At 33.6% G+C, this 19,802-nt stretch overlaps 2 protein-coding genes across 2 annotated transcripts; both read left to right on the top strand.

The window, feature by feature from the left end:
• Positions 1 to 3,468: 3,468 nt before the first annotated feature.
• Positions 3,469 to 4,752, top strand: LOC143556336 (uncharacterized). Its single transcript, XM_077045675.1, has 5 exons — positions 3,469 to 3,474; positions 3,705 to 4,000; positions 4,082 to 4,139; positions 4,252 to 4,387; positions 4,457 to 4,752. The coding sequence occupies exons 1-5, from the start codon at positions 3,469 to 3,471 to the stop codon at positions 4,750 to 4,752; spliced, it is 792 nt and encodes a 263-aa protein (XP_076901790.1).
• Positions 4,753 to 5,254: 502 nt separating this feature from the next.
• LOC143556337 (uncharacterized) lies at positions 5,255 to 5,767 on the top strand. Its single transcript, XM_077045677.1, has one exon. It carries the CDS (start codon positions 5,255 to 5,257, stop codon positions 5,765 to 5,767), a length of 513 nt encoding a protein of 170 aa, XP_076901792.1.
• The last annotated feature ends 14,035 nt before the right edge of the window (positions 5,768 to 19,802 follow it).

A 19,802-nucleotide genomic window follows, 5' to 3' on the forward strand; every position in this document is an offset into this window, starting at 1 on the left:
ACGTTTTTTATAAAAAATTTTGTATGTTAATGTTATTTGAGTGTAGTTTCATCATTTTTGTATATCTATATTTATAATTACAGTTTTGAAAATTAGTTTTTATACATATCAATGTTTTATTTTACACCTATGTAAATATGTTAATAAATAAATTTTACACATATGTAAACTTGTGATTTATATATGTAATCAAAATTTTTTATATAAAATATGATAAAACTACTCTTAAATAATGTTAGTATATAAAAAAAATTTTAAAAATGTTTGATTGTTTAGAGTTCCTAACAGTTCTTAACTTTTTTAGAGTTTTTAAATGATACCAACCCTATATATATATATATATATATATATATATGTTTGTGGAATTGGAGCCGGGTTACACCATTATTGAAGCTTGAAACTGTGGCTTTGATGCCATGTTGGCTAACTGAGCCCCTGATTATTAGGAGAAGTTTAAGGAGATAATTAGCAACCTTTTCATATTCAACCGGTGGTTGTGAATCTAATATTCGTATCAGTTTTAGAAAACACGGGATTGTAAATATTTTAAAGATAATTTTTGTGTAAATTTGTAATGCTATATAAATTAAGTACATCAAAATGTGCCGTCTGAAATAGCAAATTAACCAATAAATTTGGATTTAAAAAAGAAAAAATATAGAATATAAATCGTTCAACCACACTTCTCGTCAATTCAATCGGCCGGATTAATGGTAACCGGACAATTTATTATTTATATACCCGGTTCTTGATCCAACAAGCCAATCCAGTTCCGATAATTACACTTATAACTAGACATTCAAGCTGTGAACACGAAATAGTAATAAACATAAATTCCTTCAATTTCTTGACAATAGCTAGGACAACATATTACAAGATAAAAAGGAAAAGATCAAGATCCAACATACCCATAAAATATGGGGACTTAATTAACTAATCCTAAAGTCACCCACTTAACGTACTAACTAATCCACTAAATTAGAAACATAATTAGCGATATTAGTGACATAATTAGCAAAACTAGAAACATAATTAGCAAAACTTTGAAGGAAAAAAACAGTTAATTGTTGGTTCCAAGTTAATCTCAATTGCTAGGTTCCTGCAACTTATCCGGTCCAATGCACTTCTCCACGGCGTACAACCTCTCTTGCATCGATGTACAACTCACCAAAGCTTGCATTTCTCCATTACTCATAACCTCTTCACTTTCCTATACACATGCAAAAATAACTATTACATAACTCACATTAATATCATCATAACTTGTACCACTTTCAACAAAAGTTGCAAAGACGAAGCTTAGTGAGGGTCATGGGTGCCCACTTTTTGACTAAAAATTTGAACCCGACCCTCTCTCGTTTATGAATTTTGTAATACATTGAGTCCTCCAAACTCGTCCAAGCTTCGCCACTGAAAAGTTTTACGTACCGGAAGCACATGCATGAGTTTGAGAACACCAATTTGAGCCTGCAAGAACTTAATATACTTAAAAGCAGCTTGAAACATCTCCGCCGTGTTCATCTTATGGCCGCCGGGAACCAGCTTTCCGAGCTCCTGTGTCTTCTCACTAATCCTCCGCCGCCGCACCCTCACCGACATACTCTGCGCCGACAAGCTCCCGTTCCCGCCACCTTTATTATTATTATTATTATTACCTTCATCTTTTTTCCTAACTTCAACCTGACCGTACCATTCCGGCAACCCAACATCACCGCCGTACCAACCGCCATGCCACGTCACCGGTTCCGGCACCGGCAGCGGCGGCAGTTCAACCGAAAAATATGGTAAACCGGTGTAAGGGTTGTTAAACTCCGGCGAGGGTTTGAAGAAGGTTCCGGCGGATGGGATAATATTCGAAAAGTTGTTGTAAGTCGGGTCGAATATCGGGTTAAGTTCAGTGTGGTAAATGTGGGTTCTTCATGGAAAGAAAACATCTCCGGCGCCGGTGACTCTGACCAGCTGTTGGTGAAGTAGCTGAGAGCCATTGAAATGATGAATGCTTTACTAATTACACTGCATGTAAATATGTAATTCATCAACTGAAAGTAATTAAGTGGTGGTTAATGAGTAATTAAGAGGTGTAATAATAATCATTAATAATGAAAAAAAACAGTTAAGTATTGTGTAATGAGGCCATTGAAAAGAACAAGAAAGTACCATTGAAGAATTACCTGAATCAAGAAGATACTAGATACTGAACATTAGTTGTGAAATTACTTATATATCCTCGGATGGAAGGAAGTAGGAGGAAGTTATTTTTGGCAGCAGTTGTACGAGGGAAATGACTTGGTCAATAACTGTAATCCTTGCTTGTAGGAGTTATTTACTTATAAAACCTTCAACTATAAACACGTTGACAAGTATTAATCCTCCAAACTAATCTACGACGAAAGAATAACAACACCACCTCAAGGAAAATCAAAACGGTATGGCATCGGCTAATGTATAATAAATATAATAATCAACTATACGAAGTAAATCGAAATTTTGGATTGTTAAAAGTGTACTTCAATGTTTGATATTTTAATACGGTGTTTGGGATACGTCTAAGCTAAGGGTTTAGATGACGCAGAGCTGGCTGTAGGGTATGGCTAGGTTTGAAATTTTTTTTTTAAATTATATTTACTTTTATTAAAAACAATATATGTATATTCAATGTTTCAATACAATTGCATGACTACTAGATTGGTCTAGTGGTAATGAGTATGAAATCTAACCAAAAAGTTGTGGGTTCTCATCTTATTTGAGACATTTTTAAGCTTATTTTTATACAAAATTTTTTTACACAACTCAAATAATAATAAAGTAAGCTCATTTGTAATTAAATTGTTTAAACCTAAAAAAAATGTTCCTTTTACTAAAGGCCCAAACAAAAAATTTCGCCTTTGGCTCAAAAAATTTTTCGCATTCTCGGAGCCGGGCCTGGGATGACGAGAATCACAACTAGCATATTTTCGCCATCTAAGAAAATAAATTGGGATTCTTGGTACTCGTGAGGAAACTCACGATATTAACAGTTTATAACTTGAGTATAAAAACAGAACAACATGTAAAATTCATTATAAACCCGACATACAGGGGCGGGTCTACGGTTGAAATGGGTGGTTCCTCGGAACATCCGAGTTTTGAAATAATAGTGTATTTATATATAGAAAATAGTAAAGGAACCACCCTATAAATTAGGAAGAAACCGCCGTATAAACATATGAATTGCTTGTCCAGTTGGTAACATGTTGATTTTGTGACCCGGAGGTCACATGTTCGATTCCGGATTTTGATTTTTTTTTTTACCCTAACATCAGTTAGGGTTTTATCATAACATAACCAGCCAACACCACACAACGCCTCTCTGCAGCCACAGCCCTGACCTCCTTCGCCTCTTCAAACCTACCGTATGCGCCTCTCCGCCGTCCCCGTCAGTCAGTCCGTTAGTCCGACCCTCGAATCCTCCCACTTTCACTTTGAACTATGAAGGTAAGTTTACATTCATTGTTAAATGTTAACTGTTCTTGACTTTTTGTTAAATATTAATTGTTCATGATTGTTAACTACTTAATTTTTAAGTTATTTGTTAAATTTAGTTTTAGTTTGTTAGATTGTTAGATTGTTGGTTTTAATTTGTTAGTTTGTTAGTTTTTGTTATTTTCTTAGTTTTAAATTTGTTAGTTTGTAATTGTTGATTTGTACGTATTTTGAATATGAAGAGATATTTTCAAAGTGAACCATCGAACATTGTATCATCATCTTCAAGTAGTAAACCGTTAAAAATAAATTTGGATGATCTACCATGGCATCCTTCCGAAAGGCAACCAATTTCATCTTATCACCAAAGTCAAAAAGATGAAATTAGACGGGCATATCTACTTAGAGGTCCATGTCAACCAACCGGGCATGAGTATCCTCTAACAAATTTTAGTGGTAAATTAAGAGGCTTTAATGAGGAATGGTACACTAGTGAATTTGGAAATTGGTTGGAATATAGCGTCAAAACGGATAAAGTGTATTGTTTTCATTGTTACTTGTTTAAGGAAAATGGACAAAATGATGCATTTCTAAGTGAATGATTGCGATGTTGGAATAGGTGTCAGGAGAAATTAGCAATCATGTTGGTAAATGCAATAGTTTTCACAACAAAGCACGTAAAAAGGGGAAAGACTTACTTAACAAAGCTCAGTCTATACATGTGACCATTGATAAAGGAAGAGATATACTTAAAAAACAATATAGAGTCTGATTACATGCTTCGACTAGACTTACCAAAGCATTGTTGAATGGTTAGTTTTTCGTGGTCATGATGAGTCTGAAGAATCTCTTTACAGGGGAAATTTTATCGAGTTCATAAAAGTGTTTGGAGAAGTAAGTGAAGAAATTGGTAAGGTTATATTAGGTAATGCTCCCGGGAATAATCAAATGGCGTCTCCATCAATCTAAAAAGAACTTTGTAATTGTTTTGCAGTAGAAGTATTAAAGAAGATATTTGGAGAACTTGATGTTGATGTTTTTTCCATATTAGTTGATGAATCAAGAGATATTTCTAAAATAGAACAAATGTCCGTGGTTTTAAGATATGTTGAAAAATTAGGATTTGTGAAGGAGCGATTTATTGGCCTTGTTCATGTTATGGAAACAACCGCGTTATCTCTTAAAGCTGCAATTGATGAATTGTTTGCTCGCCACAATTTGAGTATTGGTAGGGTAAGAAGCCAAAGATATGACGGTGCAAGCAACATGTCTGGTGAGTTTAATGGTTAGCTTTAATTTTGAAAGAAAATTCTTCAGCATATTATGTTCATTGTTTTACTCACCAACTTCAACTTGTTGTTGTGGGCCTTGCAACCAAACATTATGTGATTTACAAGCTTTATAAAGAATTATCAAATTTAGTAAATGTTGTTGGTGGATCTTGTAAAAGAATACATTTGTTAAGAGAAGGTCAAAGAGAAAATTTGGGATTGAATTTGGAAGTTGAAACCGGAAGTGGAATGAATCAAGAATTGTCACTTGCAAGAGCTGGGGATACACGTTGGAGTTCTCATGAAAAAAAATTCTTCGTTTGCTTATTTTATATCCTAGTGTTATTGACGTGCTTAAATATATAGAAAAATCGGGAGAGTTTTCAAATCACCAAAGTGAAGCACGTGGGCTTCAAGAATTCATGAAAACTTTTAATTTTGTATTTTATTTACATTTGATGAAATACATCTTGGGTGTTACTAACACATTATGTCAAGCACTTTAAAGAAAAGATCAAGATATGTTGAATGCAGTTAAGCTAGTTAAGTTAACTGATGAAGGCCTAGAACATTATCGACTTGAACGTTTTGACTCACTTTTGGAAGATGTCACATCCTTTTGTGAAAAATATGAAATTGAAGTGGTTGATATGGAAGCCGAGTATGTTAACCCAAGATTTAAAAGAAAGAAGACCGGCATCACCAATCGTCATCATTATGAGGTTAATTTCAACACGGTTCTCGATATGCAAATTCAAGAGCTTGGAAGCCTCTTTAATGAGGTAACCACTAAATTGCTTACTAATTTGAGTTCTTTGAGCGCGTCTTGTAATTTTAGTGCCTTTAGTAAAGTAAACTTGTTAAACTTGACCGAGATGTATCCATGTGATTTTAATTTTGATGAAAAGGAGAAGCTTGTATATGAACTTGGCCACTACATTAATAACGTGAAAGAAGATAAGCGATTTGCTAACTTGAGTGGCTTAGGTGATCTTGCTAAAATGATGGTGAAAACAAGATTACACATTGATTAGCCGTTGGTGTATCGTTTAATAAAGTTATCATTAGTTTTCCCGGTTGCAACGACAAGTGTTGAAAATTGTTTTTCTTTAATGAAGAATGTGAAAACGGATTTGCATAATAGGATGGGTGATGAATACATGAACGATTTTTGCATTTGTTACATTGAAAGGGAATTCCTCCAACAAGTTTCAGTTGAAGAAGTAATGCAATGATTTCAAAAAATGAAGACTCGTAGGGAACAACTATAAGTATTTTTTTTAAATCGTAAAGACTATTGTATTGATATTATGTGTTTTTTTAATTTCTAATGACGGTGTCTCTTTTATTATTTTATCTTATTTTTATTATGTAATGAACTTTTCCCGAACCATCGAACCGACCTAAACTTCAAACCGACCCGAAATTTTTTATACCCGACTTTATGAAATTAAAACATCTAAAAGTAGTGCACCACCCGAAAAAAAATTCCTGGATCCGTCACTGCCGATATATTAATAGCATAGTGTCACTTTGTTTAATGGACATAATATTCATGTTAGTATACAACTATGAATGGGTTTTTTGTTTTCACGTAGTAGTTGATTTATTAGTTCTATGGTGGTAGGAGATTAATATATTATGCTATGAGATTTGGGGGTTTTGAGGATAGTGAAGAAGATATGCAAGTGTAAGGTTCAAACTGGCCTATATTAAAATATAAGAGGTAATAAATGAAAATAGACCGAGAAAGTAGATCGGTCGTAACGGACTAAATTACGTGGACATGCAATGTAAATGGTAAATACAAATTTATTTTTGTAATATTTTTTAATTAAAATTATTGTTTTTCATTAAAAATGATAAACTTCTCAGATTTTTGGGTTTTATACTTTTATGAGGACATTTTATATCAACTATTAGCCTTCTGAAATGGAAGTGGCATATGAAGTAACTTTTTCTAAATGTTTTTAAACTACAAATTTTAATTCAAAACAATTGCCAACACATGCTAACAAGGAGCTAGCAAGCCACGCAACAAAACAAATTTTTCTAAATGGCCCTGTTTTTAAAGACCGTTCGTAGTGGCAGCTTTGCCCAGGGGCGCTCCAAGATTTTTAGAGGCCTCAAGCTAACTATAAAATTAGAGGCCTTTTCTAAAAAATTCTTTGATATATGTCCTCCTCCTTTACCCGGGATTGGGACCAAAAATAATAAACCAAAACGTTTATATTTATAGTTGGCATAGTTCAAAATTTTCTTTTTTAAGTTATATCTTTTGACAATAAATATTTTTCTAGCCTTATTTGATGCAATCAAACAATTTCCACCAAAATATTCTTCTTGATCTATAAAAGAGATCAACTGTTTAACCTTTTCTTGTAGATCTTAAATATTTTTTTTATCAATTTTATTTTGGAAAAGCTACGTTTTGCAGAAGCACCAGTTACAAGAATAGTTGCACACAATTTTATACGCGATATAAGCATTTGAAAATAATTTAAAGTTTTTGCGTTCATTATTTGTAGGATGATCGTCATTTGTAGGTTCATTGTTTTTAGTTTTTGTGGACCTTTTGGTGATTCAGCCTTCCTATAATGTTATTTTTTGGCTTTTGCCTTTTTCAATAACCGTATTTGTAAGTTCGTTGTCGACATAACATTGTAACACCTAGCAATAACAATGTAGTTAAAAAACAAATAAGTATATAACCTCAATGTTAAAGTAGCAAAATAAAATAATAGGTTAGCATATTCTAATAGATTAAACACTAGACAAGAATTAGGGCAAAGTTTATAATATAAAAGCAACCTCAAATTGGGCAAGAACTGAGTAGATTATAGATTGCCAAATTATTATTATTATTATTATAAAGGCATAAAACGACAATGATAAACTAACCTCAACGGTATATCCACATGCCAAAATAGTCAATTCAAATCCAAAGTCTCTTGATAGTTAAGACCAGCAAAATCGCTTCAGTTTCATATTCATTTGATTTCTTTTCCATTCCATAAATTTTATGAAATCGGTGTGTGCGTGAAATGTATTCAAATAATGACTTTAGTTTCCAGGATGAAGTTAAGTTACTTCCAACGACAGCAAAAGAAAACCTAATATATTTATTATTTTCTCTTAAAAATTTGGGGGCCTTCATATTTATGGGGCCTAAAGCCCTAGCTTGGCCCAACAAAGCTATTGGGTCGGCCCTGGCTTTGCCATCGGCGTTTTGGAGGAAAACGCGGGGGTACACCGCCCCCACCCCAGCGTTTTGTATTTTTTTTATCTGCGTTGTATCTAAAACGCTAGGAATGGCACGAAATTCAAGGACATGACCGTTGCTTGTTACCGTTGGAGAATAAAAAAAAATTATTTCCTATATATTAAACCATTTCATCCCCAATCAAAACTCATCAAATTTATAAAAATTGTCTTTCAACTCTATAATTCCTTACACAAAATTCACTATATATGGATCCTCCATCTATATATAAACAGTTTTCGGGCCCGATCAACAAGCCGAGGACGTGGAGGAGGAACAGGCGGTTACGAGTGCGATTATGCTCGCGACAAAGTATATGAGTTCCGTTACGAGTGCGATTAGCTCTCCACCACCCCCCGTTTCAAAAAGAGCATATATCGAACGAGATCGTACCGAAGCCAACAACCGGTTGATGGCGGATTACTTCTGCGACTCGCCGAGATACAAGAACCCGAAGACCTTTAGGCGTCGTTTTCGGATGTCTAAAAATTTATTTATGCGCATCACCAATGATTTCGAGCGTGAGTTTGATTACTTTCAACTAAAGCCTGACGCTCGAGGGACGCTAGGATTCACGGCTGTTTAGAAGGTTACGTCAGCCGTACGCGTGCTCGCCTACGGAAACACGACCGACATCAACGACGAGTATTTAAAGATGGCCGAAAAAACAACTCAAGACACCTTGGAGAGTTTTTGTTACAGTACGTTTTGTTTTTTTAAAATAGTTTATCACTTGTTTACTGTGATCATTTATTTTATAAAAGTTTTGCAAAATTTAGGAATATTGAAACTATATGGACCACATTATCTGAGAGAGCCCAACTTTAATGATCTACAACGTCTTTACGATGTACATACAAGGGTGCATGGTTTCCCCCGCATGATAGGGAGTGTATATTGCATGCATTGGGAATGGGCTAATTGTCCAACTGCATGGTGAGGTCAATTCACATGAGGTGACCAAAAGGGACCAACGGTCAGCCTTCAAGCGATCGCTTCATACGACCTTTGGATTTGGTCGGCATTCTTTGGTGTTCCCGGTTCCAAAAATGACATAACCGTCTTAGAGCAGTCTCCTATGATGGAGAGTTACATATCTGGGACCGTTCCTGTCGCTTCTTTTTGGGCTAACGATAACTTCTACCATCATGGGTACTATCTAGGTGATGGAATATATCCAGAGTTTGCGATAATCGTTAAAACATTCAGAGACCCGATGGATGAAAAAAGACAGTATTTAAGAAAGTGCAAGAGTCTGCGAGAAAGGATATCAATAGGTGTTTTGGTGTTCTTCAACAACGATGACATTATGTTAAAAATCCTTGTCGTCTGTGGTCTTTAGAAAGAATGAGATGTGCTATGTATGCGTGTATCATAATGCATAACATGATCATCGAGGACGAGGGAAGAGCAATATGTCCAACTTTCATACCGGACCCGGATCCACCACGGACTCCGGCAAGTATGGAGCAACGACCGGAAAACTCAGATTCCGTGCGGTCAAGAGGGATACATAACGCACTAAAGGAGGATTTGGTCAAACATCTTTGGATGTAACAATGAAGACGATGATGAATACAACGACGACGATGGCGAAGACGATGAAAACGAAGAGGACGACGAGGGCGAAGACGACGAGGGCGAAGACGACGACGACAACAACGACGAATAGTTTTTTTTTATTTTCATGTAATATTTATTTAATAAAATATTATTGTTATTTGATTATTCTTATTAAAAATTAAAAATTAAAACAAAAAACAAAAAGTGTAAAAGTGGCTGGGCGCCACGTGACGCATAATGCCTAGGGTGGAGAGTTATGACTACAGCCTGTTTTTGTAAAAAACCATAACTCTGACTGGACGTCACGTGACGCATAATGCCTAGATGTGAAGAGTTGTGACTACACATGCTCTAATAAGTTTGATTTGAAATACTTTCATATGTTATGGTCTTATGGATAAAAATAGTAAAATCAAACTTTATTAAAAAGGAACATTTTTCTAAAATTTTGCTTTTGTTAAAAAAGTAATGATAAAAATAAAATTAATTACTTATGGTAGATAGTATCTTTAAAACAATTTTCTGTTTAAGAACAATAAAGTTTCCTAAATATTCTATTCTCCTAAACTTATTTTTTTTCCAAGAACGGCGTTCACCTAAAGTTACCTTTTTTTAAACAATTTTTCATTCAACAAAAGCCAAACACCTTAGTTAAGAAGAAGCTAGCAAGGCTGGCAGAAAACCAAAACAATTTACACCGACAATATTCAGTGGCGGCCCAAGATTTTTTGAAGGTCTCAAGCTAACTATAAAGTTGAGGGTTTTTTTCAAATTTTTTTTATATGAACTCTTATCCTTTACATGGGCTTGATATCGACAATAATAAACCAAAATGTTTATAGCAAACATATATAGTTAAAAATTTTCATTTTAAATTATATCTTGTGTCAATTTAAAGTGTTCATATGAAATTTATTTTTCTAGCCTTATTAGATGCAAATTGTTTGTCTTTTTATTTTTACAAGAGCAAATTGTTTAACGATAGAATCATAATCAAGTTATGTTAAAAATTTCTTCTCGTTTGTTGGTTGTTTGTAATGTTTAGATTCGTTGCTTTTAGGATAATTGTCATTCGTAGGTTCATTGTAGTTTTTGTGGATGTTAAAATTCTAAAAATATCTTCTTTTTGTGATTCAGTTAAAGTCTCCCGTCTAAGTCTTTTTTTTATTTTTTGCACAACCATATTCATAAGTTCGGGGTTGATTTGACATTGAAACAAGTAACAAATAACCATATATTGTAAAGGAAAATAAGTAACATAACCTCAATACTAAAGTAGCAAACTATAGTAACAAATTGGCACATTTTAATAGATTAAAAATTGAACAAGAATTAGAGCAGATTATAAATTGCAAAATTATTATCTTAGTAAAAGACATAAGTGATATGATTAACCTAACCTCCACAGTAAATCCACTTGACATTAGTCAATCCAAACGCCACATCTAGATCCAAAATCTCTTACCCTGACAAATCACACAAAGCCTATGGCACAACAAACAGACGCACACTTGAACCCTTGAACTTGCAATTCGAAATAAAAATTGCAATTGTCGATTCAATAGCACGAACACCAATCGCAAATATAAAAATAAATAGACTTCAACCGCAGATTATAAAATAGAGAATACGAGTATAGACCTACACTGTATATAAAGATGAACATGACGATTAATATTATAGAATGATTTCATTGATTTCGCTTTTCTTTCCATAAATTTCCTGAAATTGTGTGCCGACGTAAATGGAATGTACCCGATAGTCGCTTCAGTTCCGGTTCCAATCTTTTAGGCTTCAGTTACGTACATCCATAGCCGGAAAAAAAAACCTAATTTATTTATTACTAGAAAAATTAGGGGCCCCAATATTTTTGGGGCCTAAAGCCCTAGCTTGGTCCAATAAAGCTATTGGGCCGACTTTGACAATATTTTCTACTTATCCCACTCGAAATTTAAACAATATGATCTGTTTTTAATCCAACCAAAACTAAGCACTTTTATATCTGACAGGATGTTCTCGATCCTCACTTTCTTGTTTAGATAAATTCAATCATTTCGCGCCCTCCATAAATACCAACAACCAACCATCACTAAAGATTGCACCATTTGCCTCTTATACTCATTCCGGGTAACTTGGTGATGAATCTCTAAAATAATATCATCATCGTGGTTGTCAAAAACGATTTATAATTTGTATTTCTATAAATTAAATGAGCTTAGTGTAACACATACACATTAATAGAGGTGCACGAAATAACCTGTTTCGGACCTAACCTGGAACCAGTTTCGGTTCATACACAATGGGCCCAAAACCCAGTTTGGACCTGATCCTATCTGGAAATCCCTACTCGGTTCCACCCTTCTTTTATGATATTGGTTCCCGCCCGGTTCTGGTTCGTATCCGAAATATCCGGTTTCACAGGATATCACCATTGCCAGCAAAAAAGGAGCCGTCGGAACCGGATTTTCACTCATTCCATGTGTATAAATAGTTGTTAAAATGGTTGAGTACCCAACTTGAAAATACATTAGCGAATGCAAAAAAAACACCCAAAAAAATGTCTTGGTTTACTATCGTGTTACACTCACCTACACCTTCATTCTTTTCACTCTCGCCATCACTAGATTAGTTATGGCAAGTGCAAGCAACATGAAATGAAAGAAGAAGGCGGATTCTTCATCCGTTTTATCGACTCGGTCGGTGTACATGACAACTCGGAAGTTGAGTCGTCATGCATAACCGCAACCAAGATATATGGTGAATTGGTATTTGGTGCAGTTGGTCACCTAGGAACTTAATGCCCGTTGCAAATATTGTGGCATTTTTCAAAGCATGATTCGAACTCGACATTAAAAAAACATATTGATAGGAATTTTGCAAGGCGTTAAAGTAATTCCTGAATCGGACCAACCGCAATTGGGTGGATGTGGTGCAATATTTCGTTACAATATGAAAATGGTTTATGATAGAATGGCAAAATTTGTGATTCAAGTAAGTTGTCATTTAACCACTTTGACAACCCTCGGTTAATGACCATGATTTGAGAAACGCTTCAACCTCGCTACACTCACGTAACTCGTACTAGCCTTAGACGTTATTGCTTAAAATTGTGGGAATGTGCAAAAAATGATTTAATTTACTATTTTCGAACTTTAGAAACGAGTGTCCACTTATTCAAGTGATGTTTGGTCGGAACCACATGGTTTACCGGAAATCTATTATTGTGTCACCACTCATGGAGTCGATCCGGTATCTTTGAAAATGATAAAACACACCATCGCGTTTGAAAACTTTCCGCATCTACATACCACCAATAAATTTGTTACATTCTAAATGAGATAATATATTACAACTGTTAATTTAAGAACAAATACATTAAGTGTTGTTAGATAACACAACAAAAATACCGCGACGAGTTTTTTCATACTCGATGTGTTGCTCATATTATTAACTTGGTTGTTTAAGATGGGCTCGCTCTTGAAACCGTCAACGAAGTTTTACAATTTTTTTATTTTTAGATATACAATACAAGATATTTTTAGAAGTGGGAAAAGAAGACATTAAGAATATAAACTTTATTGCAAACTAGTTGAAAGAAAATATTTAGGTGCTAACTGGGACGTTCCAATGCATTGGAATTCAACTTTTCATATGTTCTCGTGTGCTATAGCCCAAAAAAGAAACATTAAAAGCCTATCATAATAATCTTTCTGTCCCATTAAAAGTATCATGGTTGAACACACAAAGTTCAAGGTAGATTGAATTATTACTTATTTTTGTTTACTAAATGATAATAATGTCCTTGGAAATTAGGTCCATCAATATTGTTTATTAATGATAGTTGTGTGTGTTCAAGGGTAAAATTGGAAATTGCTAATAAATTTTGAAAGTTGACATTTGTAAAAGAAAATATGGACACTTTTAATGAGACAGAGGGAGTATTCTTTTAGATCATTGCGATGCCGATATGTTTTCGAATGGTACATGGGTAACTATGAAAATCTCTTAGAGTTTCTTAAAGTTTTCAAAACCGAAACAACTAAATTAACGGTATGGGTGTTTAAAAGAATCCGAATATGAATTATCCGATAACCCAAATCCGAAATATCTGAAATTTCGGATTCGGATAACAATTTTGTTATATTTCGGATATTCGGATTTTTCAAACTATCCGAATATTAAATTTAATAATTTAGATATTGTTTTTATTTATTATCATATAAGATAGAGAAACCCTAATTTCCCTTAAGTTGCTCTCTCCCACAACCTCTAGTTCTCAATAAGACCAAACCCTCAAAACCAGTTCTCCATCGTAGTCTCCGTCGGCTGGCGGCCATGTCTAGAATCTCCGCTGCTCTACCATCAATGCGTCAAGCATCACCACTTCTCAAAGTCAAATATCTGGATATTTTTGGTTATTTGTATCCGTGAATCAGCCATGAAAAATTTGATTTTGTATTGGGTTCTTCGATTACTTTAATATTTAAATCAGCCATGAATGGTTCATCTATAGATGTTGTTTCAAGAATCAAGTTAACTGTATAACTTTTGATGATAAGTACCACAAATGGTATTCATCTCCCTCTTTTAATATATTCATTAAAACCCCCCACTTTATTGAATACACGGTTGGATTAATATTCGGGAATGCGAATTATCATATCCCAATTTTATGTTGCAAACTTTTTAAAAATAAAAATTGAAAATAAAAATTTCAATGCAAATTCGGATATCCGTTTCACTATCTAAACGAATATTCGAAATTTTGGAAATCCGAACTTCGAATATCCGAAAATTAGGATACGGATTCAGGTAGTGAAATTCATTATTTTGAGCACCCCTATCATATTAGCTGTTGTGTGGTGCAAGAATTATACTATGTGTCTTTAAAATTAAATATTTCAAAAATTAGAATGAACATTTTCGAAATATGGTGGTACCAATGAAATAAAAATTAAGAAAATATTTTGAAGAAATACCACATATCTTTACATGTGATGCCGCTTTAAAACCTTATTTAAATGTTCTTGGAGTTCGGAAAATGACTGAAGAAATTTGTGACAACTTGGACATGCATGAGATCGACTCAATGTTGTTGATTAAACCAGGATGATTCAACAAATCCTTACAAGAACTTTATTATCATTATTTTCACTAGGGATGTTTAAAAAACTCGAGGCTTGAAGCTCGTACCCGTGGTTCGTTCGATAAAAGCTCGAATAAAAATAGCTAAAAAAACTTGATTTGAAACATCCTGAGCTGAGTTGGCTCATTTTTGTAACCGAGCCAAAATCGACCTAGGCTCGGCTCGATCATGGCTCGGCTCGTTGGCTCAACCTTCTCGGCTTGTTTAACTTGAAAATCGAGCTAGAGCCTTAGTTAAGCTACCCCTTTTAATTTCGAGCCCGAGCTTGAAACCAACCTGGCTCGACTTGTGAACTACCTAATTTCCACATTTATGGGCCAAGTTTCAAGGCAAAGATTGTGCAGGAAACGACTATAAGTAGGTCCACTAAAGACAAACTTATATATAACAATGATGAATGCTGTTCGTGATTCAACGGCTAAGCAACAAATGGGTAACTAACCAACAAGTGAACTTGGTCGGTATAGTGGAGCAAAGTACATTGAAGGGCTATCGATCTAAGACATTCGTAACCTTGATGCTTTGACATGGCAGAAAGGAAAGCAAAACAAATATCCTATTCTTTCCGCTATGGCTCGTGATTTGCTAAACGTCTAAGCTTTCACGGTAACTTTGGAATCCGATTTTTCTCTTAGTGGGAGGGTATTGTTGATGCGAAAAAAAAACCCTCACTCAGGAGTAGTTAGAGGTGTGCATTTTTCTAAAGGATTATTTGGACGCGGTAAATCATATACAAGATAAATCAAACTTCGAAGACGGAATACAACTTGAACAACCGACTCACGAGCAAGGGGTGTAGGAAGGACTATCTTCCGACCTATCGGGTGAAGAAGACGATCTCGGAGACAACTAAGACGATGGTGAAGAGTTTGAATACGTTCGAAGGGGTGGAGATGTTTAAAATAAATTTGTATTGTTCTAGTCAAGTTGTTTCTAAATGCACTCATACCCAATGTTGATTGTTATGATAAAAAAAAGAATTTTATGTTTATTCTAGTGTTACTTTGTTTTAAAAATTAATTAATAAACATTCGAACTTTAAATTAAACAAAATTCAAAACTAAAACAAAACAACATTAATAATTAAAAAACATTCAAACTTCAAATTAATCAAGGGCAAATAGTATAAAAAACCAACCTACTTTCTCATTTTGCTTATACTAGTATGAAGCTTCCTCGTTGCTGCGGAGTCGTCAATTTACAGTTTGATACTTATTTAAGTTAGCTTATCAATTCTTATTGATACTCATTTATGTTAGCTTATCAATTCTCTAGCGATATATATTGTAAAGAAGTTGTGTAAGTTTATACATATTGTAGGAAAGCCAAGCTTTTTTCGTAAAATAAAAAATTATCAATAAACTAAAAGTAACATAACATCTTGTATCTTGTAGGATTTACAAAAGCTGATCACATAAAAAGTTAACATTTGAATATTAATATTATAAAAGTTAACATTTGAATATTAATATTATAAACAAAAGAAGCATAGTTGATTTGTTAACATTTCCAAAGCATATCGTATTCATACTTCTAACATGAGACTTTGATACCCTCTATTCAATCTTTATTTTAACAAGTTGTGATAAGAGTAACAAAATAATAAGTAAATTAAAAGAAGAAACACTGTATCAATAACATATTGTTAAGTACCAACCACCTAATCATTGCAGCACTTTAGCTACAAACATTGTTGTATTTTAACCCCTAAAGGACAACATTATAACCCAAAACTGTGCAGTAATTTAAAATAAAAACAATGCATAAATTTATGCCAAAACACTGCATAATTTGATCCTTAAAACTGCAACATTTAAACTCAAAACGGTGCAGAAATGACACCATAATAATGCAGAATCTAATGTAATATAGTACTGAATTTTGATCCCTAACACTGCAGAATATATACATTATATTTCTCTCTTCTTAGTGGGTCAAATCTTCTTTATAAAACTTCACTTTTTATAAAGCACACAACTTCAGTGTGTATCAACTATTCTATCTCATATATACTTTTATTAATCATATATATTCCATCTCTAAGCACGCCTCACTCTGATTAAAAGATTATTTCAAGATAACAGCTCGTTTTTATGTAAGTCTTTTTTTTTTAAAGATTATCACAACTCATTATTAATATTACTTCTCTTCTTTATCACAATTCATTGTGATTATTACAATATCTTTCATAATTATATCACTAATTTATAAACAACCGATATAATGACACAATCTGACATTTTCCATTCTAAACATGAACAAATGTATTGTTGTTGATTTACGTTCATGAACGTTCATTTATGTTTGTTTATTTACATTCACGAACGCTCGTTTATATATTTGTTAATATATGTTAGTTTAACAAACTCTGACTTTTAATTGTAAATTTTTAGTGGTGCTAAAACAGTTGGTAATTAATTTTGACATGATACTTCTGATTGTATGACATGATTTCAGGATCCGTGTCGTGTTCAGGTCCGCTCGTACTCGTCAACCCATGAACGCCACCCTTTTTGTGGAAATATTTATATAACTCTAAATTTATTAATATGAAATTGCAACACCGCTATAGATCAATTTTGAGTGTTATAAAATTTTCACAAAATGGCTGGCGTTCGCGGGTTGACAGGTACAGATCGACGAAAAGACGACACAGATCCTAAAATCATGTCATACAATTTGTAGTATCATGCCCAAAATTAATTACCATGTTTTTGCCACCACTGAAGATCTACAATTAAAAATGAGAATGTGTTTAATATTAATGGAAAAATTAAAATACCTTGATGGTTTATGTATTTTTAGTCTCCATAAAAGCTGTAACCATATTCACCACGGCCTCCTTGGTGGTTACTATACCATTTGCCACCTCGCTAGTTCCCATTCCCATACCTCATGCCGCCATCATGGTAACTGTACCACCATACCATTGTCCCCTTGATAGTTTATGTATCCATCATCACCTTGATAACCACCATACTTGTTCCAGCCATGACCTCTTACCCAACCACAGCCTTGACCATGGCCGCTAAGGTTACCACCATATGGATCTACACATGCAAATAACACTTTTTTATCAATCAAAGAATAAATGTAAAGTTTATCCATTTTCACATGTTAACTAACTCACCTTTCACAGTATGATTGTTGTGTTTGTCTTTACTGTTATCTCGAATAACTGTTGCACAATTAACCTGTACAATTAACCTGGAGCTTATATTTTCAAAAGAAAATATAAAATTTTAAAAAGGAAGAGAATCAAGAAGGCTTATAATCGTTGTCATATTTGTTTAAATGCTTTAAAAGTAATCACTTACAAGTTAAGTTAAAATTGACCTTGGTGAATTCTTGTTTAGCTCCTTCATTGAAAAGGTAACGGAAGTTCTTAACACTTGGCGCGTAATCTAATTTCTTTCACAAAAAGTGAAACATAACACAAATTATTGGTGGCAAAAAAATAATAATAAATTTGAAGCTTATGGTACAAGACCCTCTTTACCCAGCTCACATACATAAGTTGTGCAACTTATGGTAGTGTCTTGATGAAATTGAGGAAAGTGTCACACCCTGGTCAAAGGCGGCGGAACATGCCGGGGTGCAACGGATTGCTCAAGAACACAAGACACTATTCAAAATGAAAATATTTAATCAACTCATTTAAATTATAAAATCATAAGAAGTCACATAACTTGTTAATATAATAACCGAATTCAATCATAGCAAATAATATATTGTTCATTTTGCTAAAATCCTAATAGTCTTGATAACGTTTTTCTTCAAGTTCTCGAGTCAACCTAAAGTCAAACATGTAACATTGCATAAAATAGAATTTTTCAACACAAAGGTTGGTGAGCAATTCATGGTTTTGAACAATAATATATAATAGTAAATTTCCATAACTTATATACAATCAAATAAATAATAGCAACAATTTAGATAATGAAATCGTTAATAAGAATACATTAACGACACATTTCTATAAGGGGATTCCAAATATATTCGGATTTATATGAAATCGTTAATAAGAATACATTAACGACACCTTTCTATAAGGGGATGCCAAATATACTTGGATTTATTAATCCACCAACCAAAAGCGGTAAACACATTAGCAATTAAGCATGTAAGCATATAACACCAAATCGAGCATTTATTTAAGTAAGGTATACAATAAAGTTTGTGGTTTAAGACACAAGCATATAACATTTAATTTGAATAGGTATGCAATATCACCCCCAAAACGAAAGATGGAAAACGGGGAATGAAAATTACTCACGTTCAAGTAATAAACATGATTGGTAAAATGACGAGTAACCGGAAGGATGAGGTTTAACGAGCAAAGCCTAGATGAAAGGAAGTCTTGTATTAGAAAGGTTGTTTAAGAAAAATTTAGATAAAATAAATGATAAGAAATGCAAACAATTTAAAGTTTAAGGTTTAAAATGTAAATATTTAAGAAATTATAATAATAGTCCTTTAAAATATATGTTTGCTCGAAACCGGGTTAAAGTATCTAGCCCTAAAGTATCTAGCCCTTAACTTTACTCAACCTATGTTAAGTAATAAGGTGGGTAAAAATGCAAGAATGCAATTCCCTTTATAATATAGATACTAAAACGGGTTATAACGAGTGTTTGGGTCTTGATAATTGGTCAAACCGAAAGTCAACTTTCCAAAATAATGAATGTTATGAGATAACTCAATAAAATCTAAGAAGACTTAACCAAGTATGTAGTTCTATTGTTTTAGAACTAATAACGTTTGTTAAGCGTGTTTTCGGTTTTGTTGGTCCAAACTTTCTTATAAGATAAAGTTGAATTCAACATCCCAAGTACTTTGAGAAAATAATTAAAATCAGTTTATAAATGATTTTTAAAGAAATATACAAGTCTTGATAGCTAGAAACACACTTGTGTGTCTTAAGCGAGTGAAATCGGTATGGTTCGGTTTGGTTCGATTTCCAACTCGGAATAAGATCAAGAATGGTTAACACATGCCCAAACATCAAAGTACTTGTATAAAAATTTATAAATGAGGATACTTAAGTTTTACAACCAAAAAGTTAACAATAAAGTCTTTAAATGAAAGTTCGGTTTTC

The sequence above is a fragment of the Bidens hawaiensis genome, unplaced genomic scaffold (genome assembly GCF_021521415.1).
Source record: "Bidens hawaiensis isolate Kalapana, Puna unplaced genomic scaffold, B.hawaiensis_p1.1 tig00018538_1, whole genome shotgun sequence".
Lineage (NCBI taxonomy): Eukaryota > Viridiplantae > Streptophyta > Magnoliopsida > Asterales > Asteraceae > Bidens > Bidens hawaiensis.

What these genes read in the sequence shown, in the direction of transcription:
- LOC143556337 (XM_077045677.1), top strand. Translation starts at nt 5,255, where the DNA reads ATGTTGAATGCAGTTAAGCTAGTTAAGTTAACTGATGAAGGCCTAGAA.
- LOC143556336 (XM_077045675.1), top strand. An exon ending in TAGTTTTCACAACAAAGCAC is followed by an intron (nt 4,140 to 4,251) that starts GTAAAAAGGGGA and finishes TGCTTCGACTAG; the next exon opens with ACTTACCAAAGCATTGTTGA. An exon ending in AATTGGTAAGGTTATATTAG is followed by an intron (nt 4,388 to 4,456) that starts GTAATGCTCCCG and finishes ATTGTTTTGCAG; the next exon opens with TAGAAGTATTAAAGAAGATA.